The sequence below is a fragment of the Eubalaena glacialis genome, chromosome 3, assembly GCF_028564815.1.
Source record: "Eubalaena glacialis isolate mEubGla1 chromosome 3, mEubGla1.1.hap2.+ XY, whole genome shotgun sequence".
Lineage (NCBI taxonomy): Eukaryota > Metazoa > Chordata > Mammalia > Artiodactyla > Balaenidae > Eubalaena > Eubalaena glacialis.
In genome coordinates this window covers 106,940,086-106,960,067 of record NC_083718.1, presented here as the reverse complement: position 1 = coordinate 106,960,067, position 19,982 = coordinate 106,940,086, and the positions used below count along the sequence as shown (strand labels likewise).

Genomic DNA, 19,982 nt, shown 5'->3' with positions numbered 1-19,982 from the left:
TCTCCACCCTCTACAACTCAGCATCATAAGACCATCCCATCTGAGTGTTTCTTACAGTGATATGGATGTAATTGACTGAAACTATCCTTGTAGGTGGTTTGTAAGAACTGTAATTTACTTTGATGGATGTCATCTATATTCTTTACTGTGCATTAGATATCATCATATTCCATCAAATAAAAATAAACTAAAATCAAGGTAAATTCTTAAATGCTGATATATTGAGATTTTCTTGGCATATTATCAGGAAATAAATCTTGACCTTTATTAATAATATTTACTGTGTCTGTGGGAACACATTTTTACAAACAACTAAACAGCTATAATTAAGGGAAAAGATAACATTGTGGGAAGGAATCTGGCTACAAACTGGAATAATACAAACTGCTTTTATGGGGTGTGTTGTCCACATGCAATTTCTTGAAACTCTGAAAAAAACCAACACAAATATGGTGATCTGGGTTGAGATAATTACTGACTTAATCTAGTGGTTTTCAAACTGTGTCCTGTGCATCTGTAGGCTTCCAGGCCCCCTCATTGCTTCAACGAGAGCAGGCCACATTTCATCTATTCTACAAGTTATAATTCCAAATAACATTTATTTGTAATTAGTGTAATATTTTTAATGATTTGAAGAAAAATTGCCTTAGTTAAAATAAACTTCCTTTGGTAATTATCTAGCCCAATTAATCAACCTTATTTAAATTTATTTTAAATTCAGAGGTATTTACATTCCAGTTGTATTAATTCTGTTTTTTAAAAAAGGCATGTTTTTAAAAAAAGACAAATATTCCTCTTACTTGCTTTCATTCTAATCATGGTGTTAGAGAGAGAAGTGTCAAAAAAATCAGGAAAATTCCCATTCTTCTCTCCTCACCATTTTAGAAACAGTAAATTCCCAGGGAATAATTATTGAACAAATAATTTACAAAAGTAGATAGATATATAGTGACAGTACTTTTCTTCAGGAAGAAAAGAAGAAACTCAAACACTTTGAAAATAATATCTAACAGTTTTCCCTTGAGACATGGACAGGATGCTAGCTAAAGCCCCCTGAAATTTACAGGTCTTCTTCATTTACTTTGTCTTCTTAGGCTCAAGTCCAGGAATGTAATTCTTTCATGCAAATTCGAGGGGATTTTTTTTCCACCTGATGAAACATAAATCTTTTTTGTTTTATTAAAGTTGACAAAAATTCAACTCACAAATATTTGGACAGATCGGTGAATTTTATGTATCATATGATTGGGACGAGTAGGGAGCTGAATGTAAAGGATATCTAGAACCAAGGAGGCTCTCAGAAGAAAGAAGGGGTACTGGGTAGGCAAAACAATAAATGTCAACCACAGAGCCTAAGACTATCATTGAATTAGTTTAAGATACAATAGCAATCTCTTGTTTTGCCCACCATTCCAATTAATCCTACAAAAGATTTTTTTTTTTTGGAGGGGTCACTACATACTGTCACTGGGATGAATAGCAAATGGCTTCAAGGAGCTTGTTACTTTGACACAAGATATACACCCATCAACCCAACAAATCATAGTAAGGCATCATCATGATGAGGTCCCTACATGACTGTTAAAAATACAGTAAACATACAGTATAGGTAAACATACACTGCTGTGTGATTCTGAAGAAGGAGAGTTCCCTGGGGGTGAAGTGAGGCTGGGGGGGTGGGGGAAGATGCAGAGGTAGGACAGAGAGCTTCATAGAGAAGGAGGACCTGAACTAGACCTTAGGATGTACATAGGATTCAGATACATAAACCCTGGCTTTAGAAGGGGGTCAAGAAGGGTGCAAACTAGGAAACTATCAGATTTATTCAGGCAAGACAGTGAGAGAAAACAATTTCTCTTTAATATTTCCACTATTGAAATTAATAAGATTTGAAAGCATTCAGATTTTGGAATTTTCGATTGATATAAGAACATATATTTATGTTTCCTGATATCAGAAAAAGGCCTTGAGGGAGAAATGGCTTCTAGATGGAATCAGCAGTGGAAAAGAACAGGAAGAGATGGAGAAACAAAATCAACAAGACCAGCACCAGATCCAGGTTCTAGAACAAAGTATCCTCAGGTATGGCCCTCTCTGAGATACTCCACAACTACCTTTATTTTGACTTTGTCCCATGTTGAATGTATAAAAGCCATTCTCCGTTTTAGGGGCACAATCAGATCTTCCATTTGGATTTCTAAGAGTAAGAAAACACACCAGAAAGCAACAACAGAAATTTTGCTGTAAAGGTCCCCAAAACATAACAACACGAGACTCATTTTTAAAATACGTATGGGTGACTTACCCATAGCTCTCTGAGCCCATTTCCTCATCTACAAAATGGTAGTAACATTATCTATCTTTCAGAGTTGTTGAACAGATTAATAAATGCATGTGCTAAACTACTAGCACCTTCGTGGCATTTGGCAAGAGATCAAAAGCAGTTCTTCACTGCCTCAACCCCGTCTCTCATCTTAGGACAGGTGACAGTTATAAGGGTGTGTGCATACTCTCCCCCCATCACACCTCTTCCCAGGCCCTCCCTAAGCCTCAGCCATGATATTTTGGAAGAGAAGACTCTATAGGACTACTTCACTAACATTTTCTCTCTTCTACTTCTCTGATTGGTCACAGGGGTTGACTTCACTTCTCAGTGTCCTTTCCTGACCTTCATACACAATTAGTACAGACTCAGCAACTTCAGATATAGCAAGTAAAGTTTTTTAATTGCCTTGGCTTAAAATGAGGTGTTGGACCTGAAAAAAATTGGAAAGCTCAAATACAAGATGGGATTATTAATATTATCACAAAGTATAGATAGCACAGAAGAAAAAGATGTGAGAAATGTCAGAATCGTTTTCTAGCCCACACATGGAAAAAAGATGGAATTTTTTGTGGTATAATAATGACAATAATTTAAAGCCTACACATCTTTGAAACATAGGTAACTTTCAAAGCCTCACTCACTGCAAATTTGTTATCTTTTGTGAGGACCATAGGAAAGACCGGGAAGATAAAAATATCCAGTAGCTGTGCTATGACCACATTTTGTCCATACTCACCACACTATGTAAACAGATTGCATTAGGCCTTAAACTGACAACATGAAAAAAAAAAAAAAAACTTTCTTTTTTCAACTGATTTTTATTTTACTAGCTTAATTTCATACACTTGTATATTTAATAGCTAAAATCATTGACTGCTCATTCTTAATTTTTATTTATTTATTTATTTATGGCTGCGTTGGGTCTTCGTTTCTGTGCGAGGGCCTTCTCCTGTTGCGGCAAGCGGGGGCCACTCATCATCGCGGTGCGCGGGCCTCTCACTATCGCGGCCTCTCTTGTTGCGGAGCACAGGCTCCAGACGCGCAGGCTCAGTAATTGTGGCTCACGGGCCTAGTTGCTCCGCGGCATGTGGGATCTTCCCAGACCAGGGCTCGAACCCGTGTCCCCCGCACTGGCAGGCAGACTCCCAACCACTGCGCCACCAGGGAAGCCCCGACTGCTCATTCTTATTTAGATGTTTTTAAATTAACAATTCTTTTAAAGTTATATTTTATAATTGAAATGTTTATATTTATAAACTCCTCAGTTGTTTGTTCAAAGATATGAACTACTGCTGAGTGGCAGATAGTAAATACTTTTAAAATAACTCAATAAATCAACTCTACAGTTTGGAAAACTTGATTATTCGTAAGGCATCCCTTAGCAAAAGCTTCCTAACAAAGTCTGGTTTAGTTGATGATTGCTTTCCTCACCCTTCCACATACAATCCTTATCTCTCAAGGAGCTCTGAATTTAATCCCTGTAAACCCTTGCCCTGCACAGACACCTCCTTTCTTCCCCTCAGAGCGCCTTCTTTGGAGTCTTTCCACATACTGAGCACCTACAACTTTCTCTGCATCTGATGATAAATGAAGTAGCTACATATACTCAAAGTCCATTAACGAGTTTGGGCTGCTTTCTGAGTAATCCAAGAGAATTTACGAGGACTCTACTGATTGCTTTCAGGCCTTGCCTGAATGCTCTGAGAATCACATAAGCTTCTAGTAGTTTTGGTAGTGGCTTGCCTAGTTAGAGCTCCTATGTGACGAAAGAGAGAGAAAAAGAGGGAGGGAGGGAGGAAGGAAGGAAGGGACGAAGGGAGGAAGAAAGAAGAACAAAAACAAGGAAGAGGAAGAAGAGGAGAAGTAGGAGGAAGAGGAGGAAACCTATTTGCTGAGCCGTATTATGCACCAGGCGCTTTGCATATATCATCCCATTTAATCTTCATAACCCTATAAGGCAGGTGTTATGATCTTCACTTTTTGCAGAGAGATTAAAGAATTCACACTGTTAGGAAGTGGCAGATCAGAGACTACTTAATTTGACTATCCAATGCTGCCTATAAAATAATGGCACACAGCAACCTCTGTAGACTGAAAAGTCATTATCTTGTAAGAAGTCTTTGAAGCATGTTCTGTCCCTTGGTTCTGCTTTCTCCAAACAGCCTTTACCACAATCAGGATCTTCTTCCACGTCCAATTAATGTCTTTGTTAAACTACCAATTAAATGTCTATTCATTACCCAATTTCTGGCATCTCACTGCGACTTTATTTTAGATCTTTAGGATGTCATTAACCCATCAGTGCTCCTTTATTAACACCAAACGATTTTAATCCCCAAATATAAATAATAATAACAGTAATGGTTCATTTTTAAATGGCCTTGTGCAATTTACAAAGCACTTGCACTTCCATTAAGTCATTTATTACTCACAGCAATCCTAGAAAGAAAGCATCAACACCTCCATTTCATAGATGAAGAAATACGCTCAAAGAGGATAAGGGACTTCATTAAGATCACAGAGCCAGTAAAGGATAGATTTGGGTCTCAAAGTGAGTCAAATTCAGTGCTCTCCAGCTGTAAAATTAATAGAGAGCTATAGGTGTAAATGCTCTGAAAGTAGTAAAATACCTGACACCTAACAGTAAACTACATTGTTTAAGGAGTAGTCCTAAAAAGATGTATTTGCAAAGAGCTAGTAAAGAATTTGCACCATCATGACCCATAAAGGCATGTTTATCTCCTTAAAAATGTGCAGGGAACAGAACATTCTAAGCAACATACGGAGACAAAAAATAACTGTGCATTGTCAGTATTAAGCAGCCTCCACTACTGCCTAGCATTATAGAAATCACATTGCCAAAGCAGCTTTACCTGATAACTGAACATTTTTTCCTCAGATATTTCTAAAGCTGCTAAATAATCAGGTACATGTTTTTAAATTCATTCTTTTTCAGAAACAACTACCCACAGTGCTTAAGAAGCCTTTATTACCAGCTAAATACAGTGCATTTTCCTGTAAGCTCTGAATGGCAACCAAGCCAACTGATGAGGTTGAAGTAGGCAGAGCCATCCTCCTTCCCTAAGCAGAGAAAGTATCCCAATCCCTGAATGTGATTTATCACCCGACTTCGGTGCCTGCTCAAGGGTAACATTTGCCATCTGCCAGGCCTCTCAGCTACAGGATAAGATTTTAACAGGCACATCAAAATAGAAATGTTGCAATTACCTCAGAGTCTGTAGCAAGGCCAGACTGCCCATGAAGTTTGCATTCCTTTTACTTCCATGGTTTCACACGATGAACTGAGAGAGCATGGTCTTTGGCATTCAAATCCCTGTTCTGCCGACCATAGTTCATAAGCCTGGCCATGTTCTTTCATCTCTTTGGGCCTCAATTTCCTTGTCTGTAATAGTGGACCATCATAAGCCACTTCATGGGACTGGGATGAGTGAAACAACTTCACGAGCGCCTGACACATGGTAGGTGTTCAAAAAACATTAGATACTATTTCTTATAAGGAATCCAAAAAAATTAAAAGAAGGACACTGCCTAGAGCTTTATCTGGAGATTTTCATCTTTTGGCTAAGATCTCTCATTCCTTTGTGCTAGTACAAAGAATCTTTTTCTTTGAGTAATCTGAGGTTATCCCCCAGCTAAGATTCTTTCCATAGGGAAAATAATTGATGGATTTCCTTTATGGTTTGAAGACTAAAATGTTAATAATATCAGTTAATTTTTACAGAGCATTTGTGGTAGACCAGACACTGTACTAAGCACTTCATATATATTATTTCGTGAATTCTCACAACCATCTTATGAGGGAGATAACATTTAACAGGTGAGAAAACTGACATTTATAGAGGCGAATTTGCCCCATGTCACACAGCTAAAAAATTAAGAGCCAGAATTTAAAATCGAATTAAAAGTCCTAATCATAAAAATAAATTGTGTCTTGGATCCATAGCAAAAGTTTACAAAAGTTAAATCCTATAAAAGCTATCCTCTACAGCATTTTTAATTTCCAATCCATGCTATCATTTCACTCTTATATGCATCATTTTATAGAGACATTCATATGACTCTTTATCATATTAAAAACACTCAGAGGTTCCCTGACTCACACATAACCTTTAAGTAAAGTATGTCTTCATATTTATCCTCTCATTTTTCCTTTCAAAGAGAGGCAACATTTCAGAAATTAAGTGGGTTTCCATAGTTCTTGTTTCTGAGTCACACGTTAGCTCTGGAACAATATTAGTGAGCACTTTGACTTGTGCCCTGATTAATACCTTAGGAGAAAACGTTCCCAGGAGGAAAACTGTATTGAACATCTTGTGAATCACTTTGCTCAAATTAGAGTTTCAATTTGCCTCCCAAATGAGCCCTGCTCTTAGTGTGACCACTGAACCCTTTACTTCCTGATTGTAGGCACAGGTGCAAATCCAGCACTGACTTCGCAATCCAAATATCCATGTGCACAGATTTATAGGCTGAATTAGAAATCCTGTTCTATCACTTCTGCTGCTTTCCTCCATCCAATACCTGCACCCAAAAGACACCCCAAGCACCCTAAGAAGTGTCCAAGGGAGCTATGTCATTCACTTGCTAGGTTCCTCTTTGCTATCTAGCTACCCTGCAGTTCTCCATGACTCCCTCTGCCAAACTGCCTTGCATCAAGCTCCCTTCCAGATACTTGCTACTTTTTGTACTGTGTCCAAAGACCTCTGACTTCAATTGGAGCACACAGAGTGCCTGAAAGAAATGTCATAAGCATAAAATGCAAAAGGTTAACTGCCAAGGAGAATGATGCAAATACACTGCATTCCCTCTGAGAAGGATTATCTACTTCTGATTAAATGTTCCCTAGTAAGAATTTTTTTTTAATATTCCAAAGTACCCTTCTGACCTTCTGCCTTTCTTTAATGCACTTTCATTCGTCTCCAAATAGGCAGAAACTGCCTTCCACGTATCGTACTCATGGGAAGGTGCATGTGAAGCTTGGATTTCTGTGTGATTGTATGTCATGAGAAAAGCTGGATAGTGGGCTGTTATAGCAGCTATAGCTAACTCACATCCCTTAAGGGAAATCCCTCCACAAGTGGAGATGGACAACTAGAACATACACTCTGCTCAACAGCGTGTAGAGCAATAAACCACTCAGTTAACTCAAAAGATAGCAGGCAAGATTCAATTTCAAAAAGGAACCCAAAGTACTGATGTAGAAATATAAAGCTTAAATGACTTTGTTGCTGGTTATGGTTTATCAAAGTTTAGCTCATTAATATTTCTGTCCAAGTTTAACCGCTACCTAATGTTCTTATCTACCTGTACAAGCCAATTGTACCTTAGTGAAAATAATGTCTCATCAAACACAGTGGCACATGCTGCATGGAAAATATCACAGGCTAAATGTTTCTGTCTTCCTGCCCTGACCCAACCAGCCACATCTAACATCACATTGCATGGAGATAGACAAGCTGCTCTTCTGTGACAACATAAGAGAAGATAAAGGGAAAAAAGGGAGAAAAAAACCCCACCATTTGTTTCTTCTTAAATTTGCTGTTGCCTAGAAACACACAAGAAATTATTCTGAGGCAATTATCTCAGTCAAAATCATTCCAAGCATGTTTTTCACTGCCCATATTTGACTAACTCATTTACCAGATTTGTAATAGTTCATCTGTGGTTATTTTTAATTTCCCAGATATTCTGATTATTTTTAATTCAGGAGCTTTTTTAATTTAACAAAAAGAGCTAAGGTAACCAAATTTTCAGCATAAAAAAAGGGGGAAAAATCTATCTCCCCCCACAAAAAAATACAATTCCTAGTACATAGTAGGAGTATCTATGACTACATAGCTTAATAAATGAATGAATGATGGATGGATGGATGGTTGGATGGATGGATGAATGAATGGACTTGAAAATACCACATATTTAAGGAGACCAGATGAAGATTAGACAGTGATTTGAACGTTAATAAACTACAAAGGAATGTCTTGAAATTTTTTTAAAAATAAAAAATAAACACCCAACTATCTTGAGTCAAGGCAAAGTTACATGGCTATAGTGCCCCTGGTTTTTGAGGCAATTGTTGATAGCATGTTTTACCACCTCATCATTTTACTTTCTCACTTTCCCCCTTCTTCATATGCTCTTTTTATTTCCTTATCCCTGCCTTCCAGCATTCTCTGTTGCTCATACCTGCCAATCTTGTTTATATGTTAGTAGAAATAAGGATTAAATGGTTACCTAGTATAAACACTCCCCCACCACAATGGTAAGCTGAAAGGTAGATTAGAATAACCTCTGAGAGTCCTCTCCTCACCCGACTGCAATTCAGTAACAACAGCTATCCTTTACAGAGTACATATTATGTACTAAGCATTATTTTGAGAATGACAGTTCTCTGAGGGGAGTCTAATTAGCCTTGTTTTACACATACAGACACTAAAGCACAGAAAGCTATGAACCTTTTAACAACTGACCTATAAGTCACACACAGATCTTTCTGACTCCAGACCCTTTCCATCATGCTTCACCCTGCTTATTCTTGATTCATTTCAATGAACATTTATTAAGAACCCGCCACATATAAGTCTTTGTTCTTCTAGAGGAGATTTAAGAATCATAAACTCCTCAAAGCAAATTTTTATTTGTTTACCTCTCTTTACATCCTTTAACTTTCCAATGTACTTTTACATTAAATATCTCATTCAAAACAATATTCGGTAACTCGAAACACAAGTTTAAGGCCGTTAACAGGGATGTCATAGATCTTTGGCTGTATTGGCATGAGTAAAGAAGGAAAAAAGGAACAATTGAACAATCCAGAAAGTGGGAGGAGAGTTCGTTTCAGTGATCCATCTTCCAGGTGGCGGTCATGTTCAAAAGCAGAGACTCATTGTGTTAGAGAAAGAGTCTGTGCTGCCATAGGGCCTAGGCTTCCCCATTCCCCAGGAGAGTCCCCGGAGACTAAATTTATAGCTCAGAAAACTTCCACACCACCCCCTTGCAATGCATCTTTTGTCTGACATAAAGCAAATGTCACTTAGTTCATTTAGACCACCCCAGGCTAACTGGTCTTTGTTGGTTATTCTGTGTTATACTGAGGTTGGAATTTATATTTTTGGTGTTCAAATAATAAGAGTCCTGTTCTTGGCATCAAATATGAACAATTAACACTAGGTGCAAAGTCAAAATGAAGTGGATAGAAAGTAGAAAATATAATGGCTGCTCTATAATACTGTTAGAGATAAATGTTAATGGTTACAAGACACTAAGCCAGTAATTATTTCTGAATGGAGAGAGTCACTGGCTGTATACATCACTGAATATGTTTTGTCATTTCATAATATGGTTACAAGTAGTATATTCACTAAAAATAGTTTTCCCCTACAACTTATTTTTTTTTAAGAAAAAAAAGCTTTCCAAATTCATGGATAAGCATATCTGCAGTTAACTTGCCATGACTTGGCTATGACAGTATTTGAAGGTCACTGGCAGAACATGTGAGAAGCCCATAACTAACCAATTTGCCATATCACACCAACCTCCCGGGTGTACGTTTATTTGTGTTCATTTGAAAATTACATTTGTAACTTGCACATAAAAATAGCTTATTCTCTGAAAACCGGTTTGGATTCTTGTTTTTCATGGCAAATGCATACCTTAATTTACAAAATATTATTCTGAATGAGAGGTTTTGGTTTTCTACTAAATCAATCTCTTGAATGCCTACCAGGCAGTTTCAAATCATGATAGTATTGTCTGCCCATAAGATAATTGTTAATATTTACAGTTATATTAGGAGATGAGATTCACCCCTGTAAAATCTGCTCACATGTAACTATAAATTATTCAGCTTTTCTAAACATCTGCTCTGTTCCAAATTATCAGAGCAAACTGACACTTGTTTCAATGTCACTGTTGGGCCAGCTCTCTGCTTCTAGTTATCTTGAAGCTACTGTGCTGTATTGCTTGTCCTGTTCTTCAGTGCTCAGGGTTAGAGGCTGTAGATCTGACTCGGGGCAAACTTAGTGTTTGCTGTATGCCAAGTGCCCTTTAATTCTCTGGCAGGCTTACCCATGGCATGTGATTGTTTGCACTGGTGGGTTAGAGCTTTCTTATTATACATGCTCTTCGGCAAGGGCCGATTGAAAGGCAATTCTTGTCCTATGTCCACTCATAGGAGCATTCTTCATCTTTTTTGATATACTTTTTTTTCAGTTTGGTGAAAAAATGTGCCTGACATGTAGGAGGTGCTTAATAAAAGTTTGTTACATGTTTGATGAAAGTTATTGGACCCCAACTTTAAAAATAAAGCAAAACAGCCTGCCTTCTACCTGATTACATACTCCCAATTTTATTTGGAAAATATAGTTTGACATTCCCATTGGCCACATTAGCTGTAAAGATAAAATATCTATAACCTCTGACCCATTAGTAATAATGTATCTGCCCATTACCTGTGATCAACACACAACAGTCAAGGATTCTTGATTAAAATCATCAACTATGTGTATTCAATAGTATCCATTGCAATTTCAGAGCAAAGTTTTTAGATGAGTTATGATTAAAAAATAAAATGACTCCCTTTTTTCATTGCAAACCTTAGCCATTCAATATTAACTAGCTAATGTTAACACAAACCATGTCAGATTTGATATATCATTTAGAAACATGTAAATTCTTTAACCACTAGGAGCAAACACTGATTTATTATTCTATTGTTACTGGTGAACTGCCTGAAATGCAAGATACTAATGATTAATTCTGCAAATCAACAAAAAAAATTATGAAAATATTTCATAAAATTTGTCACACCAAGATTCATCCTCCATAAGGTTATACAATAATTAACATTCTGGTTTTTTTGCTTTAAAAGCCTCCAGAAGAACAGTGGCTTAAACAAGATTAGAAAGGTTCATTTTCCTCCTACACATAACAATCCTAGCTGGGAGAAATTCAGGGAGGGGAGCAGCGACATTACATGAGATGATCAAGAGACCCTGTTTCTTTCTGTGTTATTGCTTTGCTACCCGCTAAGGGATGCCCTTTGTTGTAAGGTTAAAGGCAGCTGACCATCACCACATCTGCATTTCAGCTTAGGAAGGGGAAGATAAATGGAGGGCAAACAGCTCTAGTTTAAGGCTATGACCCGAAAATTGCATAGGTCACACTTGCTAATATCCTATTGGCCAGAATTTAGTCACATGACATCATTTCAATGCAAATAAGACTGGGAAATGTAGTCTGTAGCAGGGCAGCAGGGAGACACATAGAACTCAGGGAGTTCTATTACTAAAAGGAACAGGAGGAATGGATTTGGGGAGAAATCAGTGGGTTGTCAAAGCAAACTAGCATATTCTTTCTTTAATTAAATAGACATTGTTTACTAAATTGCATTTATTAAATAGACACTATCCCCATAAATGTTATGAAAATTCTAATAATGCTGGAGCACTGCTTTTTGTGTTCTGTCTAGAACAGTATTTTCAAGGACAGGTTTTTTTTTTTTTTTTTTTTTTTTTTTTGGAGTGGAGCACATTTTATTTTATTTTATTTTATTTTATTTTATTTTATTTTATTTTTTGGGGGGCTGTTATACATGTTTATTATCTTTTTTTTTTAACCTCTTTATTGGAGTATAATTCCTCCACAGTGGTGTGCCAGTTTCTGCTTTATAACAAAGTGAATCAGCCATACATACACATATATCCCCACATCTCCTCCCTCCTGAGTCTCCCTCCTATCCTCCCCATCCCACCCCTCTAGGTGACAGGTGTGTTTCTGATGCTATATTAGCACCATGCTTGCTCTAAAATCATTGATATCAAGGTTGAAGATCAAATCCAAAACTGGACCTGGTAGGTTTTCTCTTTCACTGGAGTTGTCAGAGAGGGCCCTCCTCTCCCTAGAAAACTGAGGAAGAGAAAGGAGTAACTAATCATTATTTAGGAATTCCTCTATGTCAAGCCCTGTGCTAGAAACTTACAAACATTATCTCATTTACCTCCTTAAAACAACCCTTTGTGAATATTATTCCTCAAATGAGAAAACTGAAGCTTGGAGGGGGTCAATAATTATGCCAAGTGAGTTAGCTTTGATATGAGCTTACTTTCTGTTTCCATGGGTAGAGCTGGGGGAAAAAAGTGGACCTCCTCCCACCAAAAAAAAACCTCACAAAACATAGGTAAACCACCAGCCACCTCCTGTTCTCCCAAGATTCAGTGGGGAAGAAAAGAAAGAATCTCTGGCCCAAGGGAAGAGTCAGGGATTACAACTGCTTACAACTCTATGTTGAATTCAACACCCTGTTGGAGGCAAACATATCTGAGAGCCTTTAAGTCCCAAAAAGAAACTGGGTCCTTCTTTGTCTAGCCTGGGGTGGGGTTGGAGAGGTGGTCCTAGCACTTCCATAGACTGGTCTCAGAGGTACATCAATAGTGGCACAGCCTGGGTCTAAGACCTGCTGACTCAGGCCATCCCAGAGACGTGGCCATTTGGCACTCTCTTTATGTAGTCCTGGCTTTTAATAAGAGAGCTTGAGTTACCGAGACATAAGTATTAATTCATCAGTACTTTCAAAGTATGTATCTAAAGCCAGTCATAAATTTAATTTCAAACATAGCATTGGTGATTACATCAAATTGTGAAGTTGTAATCAAATTGTATAACCAGCTTTATATTTAAGACCTAAAGCTTCCATTATTTTGAACAATAATCTTGTGTCCAAGCAAAGAAAATCTCTCTATAAAGTAGCACTAGGTTAGAAAACCTCAGACTCTTTTGAAAAAGACTATTCTAAGAACTCCTACCAAAAACCAAACTCAAGCAGCCAAAGAGAAAAATGACAAAGCCTGGACTTTAATCCTGGTCATACTGACTAGACCACTAAGCAGAGAAATTCTCTGCACAACAAAATCACTCTAATGAAGATCAGGAGAGAAATATTAGCTTTACAGGTAATGAGTCAGCACTGTTACATTGTAATAGACCCCAGCTAGCATTTCAATCTTCACTTTATTATCATAGAAATTTTTTAAAATCCTTTTATACTGTTGAGCAAATGAATGCTGTTTGTAAGTTCATAAGAATCCACTTTTTAAAGTTTTCTTCCCATGGTGGCTAATCAGCAAGGAGTTCAGAGCTCAGGCTCTATTGGCGGAGATTGATTTCAAATTCCGTCCTGTCACAGGCTACCTGTAAGCCTCTGGACCAGTTGTCTTTCTAGGTGCCCAGTTTGCTCACCTGTTGAAAGGAACTAATAACAGTACTCATGGGGGTTGTTGTGAGGACTAATTAGGCCAGTGCCTGGTACGGTGTAAATACGCAGTACATATTAAATGTTGTTATAATCGCTAACAAGTGAAATACTGTAAGGTAGGGCATAAACTTTTGAATTTTTTTCTCTTGATTTCTCGTTTGTTTGGCGCCTAATAGCAAACTCCGTCAGGTTGTTAGTCCTTGTTAACACCACCAAAAACTGAAAGAGATAAATGGACCCTTAGCAGCAGAAAAATTGCCTTCTGAAATAACCCTTTCTTGGCACATGCAGCGTTAATGTGCTGTCCTTTTTCTAAGACAATAACTTGCGTGTTGGAATTGGATTGGGGATATTATCTCATGATGATTAAGGAAAATTATTACTAGAACAGTGCATGATATGAAAGCTACCTGCTTTCACCTAGGGAGCTCTTGAAAATAATCCTCTTTTTCTCCAGCGAATAAGCAAGGAGAAGAAAGATTCCAATAATGGATAGCATTACAAATCCTTTTTCATGTACTTTGCTTATCTAAATTGGCACATGATGCCTGCTCACCATCTCTCAGAAACTGAGAGAGGTACTAACTCATCCATCAGACCCCGCCTAACAGCCCAGGAGGCACCAGGAAGGATATTTCTCTTTCTCTGCTGCCTGTTTCTCGCCAAACTGAATCAGCATTTCTAGGAGGTTAATTCCCATTTGGGAAGGTAATACCTTCTAGAGATGGGGGTGGTAGCACTTATGGAAATTCTAACCCATCAGCTGAGAGATAAGCAGGTGAAAGTTAGAGAGTTATCCCCCAGCGACCTACCCAAAGCTTTCCAAGTAAAAAAAATTTAGTTTTATATTTGCATGTATATACACATAAATTTATATTTTTATATGTAAAACTAAAATTTTATATATGCACACACAAAAATACAGACATACATATATACATATATGTGTATACATGAATGTACCTATACACACATACAGATATATAGATACATATTTCCCCAATTCTTCACTTATACTTGCTAAATTTTCTCTCCACCCGAAACCTTTGGAAAAGGATTGGATATGAGGCCCTAATTTAAGCCCTGCATTTTTTTGGTTTTGTTTTGTTTTGGGCTGCACCACACGGCTTGTGGGATCTTAGTTCCCCAACCAGGTATTGAACCTGGGCCTTCAGCAGTGAGAGCACGGAGTCTTAACCAATGGACCTCCAGGGAATTCCCTGCATTTTTGGAGCTTCAAATCAGGGTTAAGTATACTCTCAATTATGAATGGTCACTGAGCCAGGAAATAAATATATATTTATATATAGAGAGAGAGAGATTTGAAAATCAAGTGAACCCAAATGATAATTTTAAATAAAAATAGGATGATCAAATTCTATTCAAAAAATAATAAGTTTGGATTCTATATTACAGCTAAATGGAAGAGAGAAATAATGAGGAAAAAGTAAAAGTATACCAGAGGTAGATATTTCAAAATCCCTTGTAAAGCATGTATCAAGCACCTATACTACACCAGGCACTGTATTAGGTGCCCAGCGTTTCTCCACTTCAGCACTATTGACTATTTGAACCAGATAAGTCTTTGTTGTGGGGTACTGTGCTGTGCATTTAGAATGTTTAGCAGCATCCCCAGCCTCTACCCACTAGATGCCAGTAGCACTTCTCAAGCTGTGACAACCAAAACTGTGTCCAGACATTGCCAAATGACCTCAGAGAGGAAACTGCCATCAGTTGAGACCCACTGTACTAACTATACAAAGATAGCACCTGCCTACCAGTTGTAATTTTTGTTTTATGTTCCTTAAGAATCCTCATTCCTCAAAAACTTGGTACATCATCTGGTGTAGAGGTTGTGAGACCTCTTCTTCTACTGCTGGGCTACCACAGTGCCTCCCCCTCTGAGTTCTGGTCTTTTGAGGGGGTAGGCTAGAGAGAAGCCGGTTCCTTATCTTCAATTACTATTTCCTAGGTCTCCCATTACTTCCACTGACATTCTAATCTTTTAGAAAGCTTTGTCAGACAAAAAAGTCTAACGTTTTTCTCTTAATAATATTTATGTTATCCACAAATAATATACAGAAGTATCAAATCAACATATAAAAATAACATATTGAAGTGAGAATTTTAAGAAATGCTCTATATCAGTAAGCATCTCCTGGCAGAATTTTGCAATTCTAAGTAATTAGCACCAAGATACTTCCTTATTAACCTATTTAATGGAGAGTTGGTTGTAACTAAGTTATAAAGAAGAGAAAAGGAGTGTGTGTTTGTTTCTATTTTGTTTTCACAAACATATCATGATGTGTCATTTGACGACAACCTCATATTAATTCAGGTCTCACTGAGGACTTGAAAACCTTCAAAAACATTTATTAGCAGATACTCTGATGAGGTTAGCAGGCTTTCAACCTCATATTCTTACCATATTAGTCTAAAGATATTCATGAGAACTACATGACATTACGTTACGCATGGGCCTCTCTACAGAGGAAAACTACTACCAATACCAGTGCATTTCATACTTCCCTGAGATGTAATTGCCCAGGCAGACCAAGAGTTCTATCTCTGTGCCCCAGGAATAGAAAAGGGCAGAGACAGGAGGAAACTAGCATTTGCCAAGTGCTCGCTATTTCTTTTATTTTATTCCTTATTAAACCCTACGAAGTAGATAACATTGCCCAGACCTCTAAATGATTAATTGCCCCAGGATTCAGTCCTTGGAATCCCTAACTTTCTAGGAAATCTTATCCACTCCTATGGCTATAAATACCAACTCCCAAATTTATATCTTCAAACCCAGACTTCACTGAGCTCCCAACTTTTATATCTGTCCTCTCCATATCACCATTTGACTGTCTCACATTTAACACTTCCCCACCAAGCTCCTTCCTTCTCCTTCCCAGGTTAGTTTGGTCAATTGCATTCACATTTTTTCAATTATTCAGATTACAAACATTGGAATCACCCTTGACATCTCTCTTTCTCTCACTTCTCATATGTAATCTATCAACATAGCCTGGCAGCTCTTCCTTTGAAATATTTCCAGAATCCAATCATTTCTCACTCTTCTACCAGCAAGGACCCTGGATTAAGCCATCTTCGTCTGAATTATTTCAACAACTGAGACCTCCATGTTTGCCCCCCTCCAGTCTATTTTCAACACCGCGGCCAATATAATTGTTTAAATTTCATGTCTTGGCATGTTTCTCCTCTGCTCAGAATCCCCAAAGGCTCCCCAAAGGCCTTACCATGCAGAAGGCCCCCTATGATCTGGCGGCTACCCCCTCTCTGACTTTATTTCTCACCACTCACCTCCTTACTCCCTTGCCTCTCATTTCAAGTTTTGAAATTACTCTTCCCTCTCTATGAAGCACACTCCCCCGACACCCTTGTGTGTCCCTCCCTCATTTCCTTCAATCTCTACTCAAATGACACTTTGTCAGAAAGACTCCCTATCACCACAGTCTGTAAAATAGAGCCCCCTCCCCAGGCACTCTCCGTCTCCCTTATTCTTCTGTTTATAGTCCTTATGCTACTTTTTTCATGGAAACATTTTTCTTCATAAATAAATGTATATATGTGTGCATATACACATATTTGTTTATTATGTATATATATATATTTGCATATATGTGTGTTTATAAGTATATATATGAGATGTGTATATGCATATATATGTATATGTATATATGTATATATACGTATATGTATATATGTATATATACATATATGTATATATATAAAGTCCAGGGCTAGATTTGATCCTGGGTCATACACACACAACATTTACAGGAGTTGGCAAATCTAGCCCTGGCCTACTTTTTATATAGCCATGAGCTAGAAATGGTTTTTATATTATTAAAAGGTTATAAAAGGGAAAATATGAAAGACGAATATGCAACAGAAACCAAACGTGGCCTGCAAAGCCTAAAGTATTTACTATTTGCCGGCCCCTGTGTTAGTGTGTTGTCCACTAGAATGTAAACTCCTTGAGGGCAGGAACTCTGTTTTGTTCACTGTTATAACCCAGCAAATAGGATAGTGCCTGGTATAAAGTAGACGCTAAACAAACATTTTGAATGAATGAATGAAGACAATGAGACTTAGCAAGGTCTGGTGACTTGTCTAGGGTCACCCAGGAACTTGACAGATGAACCAGAATTCAAACCCAGGTCCGCCTGGTTCCACAGCTGGATCCTGAGGTCCCAGAGCTTTATACAGCAATGACTTGAACCTTCTTGTTTTCTACCCAAAAGCCCCTCATTAGACTGTCTCTAACATGCTGTCGGGTAAAGGACCCTGCAGAACAGGACATGGAATAGACATGGTGTATTGCAGAAAACCTTTGATAATTATACCATAATAACATTTACATCTGATATCAATTATATGTAATGTGCTTTCAAATACATCACTGCTTCTTAGCTTCACCGTGTTTCTGTATAAAGTAAGGCAGGTGCTATATTCTCATTGTACATGTTACAAAACTGAGTTTCAGGCAATTTAAAAGAATTGGCTCTCACAAGTAGTGGGTAGCAGAAACAGAATAATCCAGATATATCACTTTCAGTATAGAACTTTCTACTGTACCAACCAACATATCCCCACAACTCTACTGATGGGCAAATGTGCTCCATGGATGTGGAGGGAATTTAATAGAATGGCGTCACATCTCAGTAACTTCTAAGAAACCGGAGGTACTGCATTTTACTTGGAGCTCTGTGATATGCAAGAAAACCTCCTCAGCTATAAACAGCCAACTACCAACAGCTAGAGGCAGCAGGAAAGTCAGAATTTTGAAACGAAAGCAATAAGTAGGAGAATGATCTGCTTGACCATAGCTTGGACTTTTATTGGTGTGACAGTAGCACAGGAATTTTGAGTTGCCAGATGCATGACCATCTTAAAGAAGGAAGTCAAAAAAACTGACAATTATCTTAGCTGACACTCGTACCCACAGTTGTCATCTCCTGAACTAGCTGCTATATCTATGCAGCCATCCTTTGAGGCAGCTGATTCGAGAGCTCAGAGTATTTGGCTGAGAAACTACATGTGTCTCATGGCTGCCCAGGGCCAGCTTTACTAACTTTGTGAATGCTCGTGGTTGTGTGTTTTTATCCAGGATAGCGGTCACAATGCCACACCCTGGAATTAACTTGAATCTGACATGCAGCTCTAAACTAGTCTAGAAACCAGCTCAGAAAGCAACAATCTAATTTCAAATGTCTGTTTCTGTCCCTGCGAGTTCCCTTACACTTTGTCAGGCCATGTGATAACATTTTTTTTTTCTAGGAAACGTAGTCTCTATAAACAGCAGCAGCTGAGGCCACTGTACTAGATTTTGTCCATTTCTTACCTCTTCACTCTACTCACTATAATATGGTACAACTTTTAGAGAACTGTGAAATTAAAATGATGTGTCATTTTCAATGTTAGGATATGCAGGGTTTTTAAGTGTTAAATAGCTATGATTTTAAAACAAATTTAATAATTATAATGTTACAAAGTGTTGCTTGGCTAGAAAATAAAATTATAATGTTTTCTCCAAACAATTTATATGAAAACTTGTGTAAGAAAAATTAGCAATCTACAGGATAATGACAGATGGACCATTCCTTTTGGTCCAACTTTAAACTTAAGTCTCTTTGTAAAAGAAATCTCTGTTTCATGTGGAAGTAACATTAGTAGTTGCAATGAAGAAAATGGGACCAAGGGTCAAATATTTTACCTAAGAATCCCCTTTGTCAAAAATAAAAAATAAAAAACTTTAATTGAAAATTGTTAAGCCGAAGTCAGGTATTGGGTATCTTCTATGTACTTAATGTGATGTTTGGTGTGATGCTAAGTTCTTAGAAGGTATCTGGATACTTACATTCAATATTCCAAGTAAAGTTTGTATATGGGGAATATATATTTGAGAACTCTGTATTTGTACTGTCTTAAGTAATATAAAGTATATCTTTTTGTTCAGACTTGAGAAAGAGATCCAAGATCTTGAAAAAGCTGAACTGCAAATCTCAACCAATGAAGAGGCAATTTTAAAGAAACTAAAATCAGTTGAGAGGACAACAGAAGACATAATACGGGTAGGCATTAGCTAATTTTAAAACTGAATCCCTCCCAAAGTGATTCCACAAACAGTATATAATTCTTCAAAGTATATCCACATTTAGAATTTATTTTTTAAACTGTATTAATCATGGAGAATTCTTTTTTCTTATAGTCTGTGAAGGTGGAAAAGGAAGAAACATCAGGAGGTATGTTTTTGAGCAGCCTATGCTATGTCTAACTAAAATATTTTTTGATAAGCCCACTGAAATTTTTCCCTTTATTGTAAATATATTCTAAATATATTTTAAATTAATATTAATTTTACAGAGTCAA

At 37.5% G+C, this 19,982-nt stretch overlaps 1 protein-coding gene across 1 annotated transcript in view; it reads left to right on the top strand.

Annotated features, from left to right (window-relative positions):
- PALMD (palmdelphin) overlaps window positions 1-19,982 on the top strand; it is a 54,029-nt gene that overhangs the window by 26,264 nt on the left and 7,783 nt on the right. Inside the window, exons 4-7 of the mRNA XM_061183817.1 lie at window positions 1,958-2,082; window positions 19,570-19,684; window positions 19,822-19,855; window positions 19,977-19,982. The exon at window positions 19,977-19,982 is cut by the window's right edge and continues 108 nt beyond it. Of these exons, the coding sequence (XP_061039800.1) occupies window positions 1,958-2,082; window positions 19,570-19,684; window positions 19,822-19,855; window positions 19,977-19,982 (280 nt within the window). The remainder of the gene's footprint in view (window positions 1-1,957; window positions 2,083-19,569; window positions 19,685-19,821; window positions 19,856-19,976) is intronic.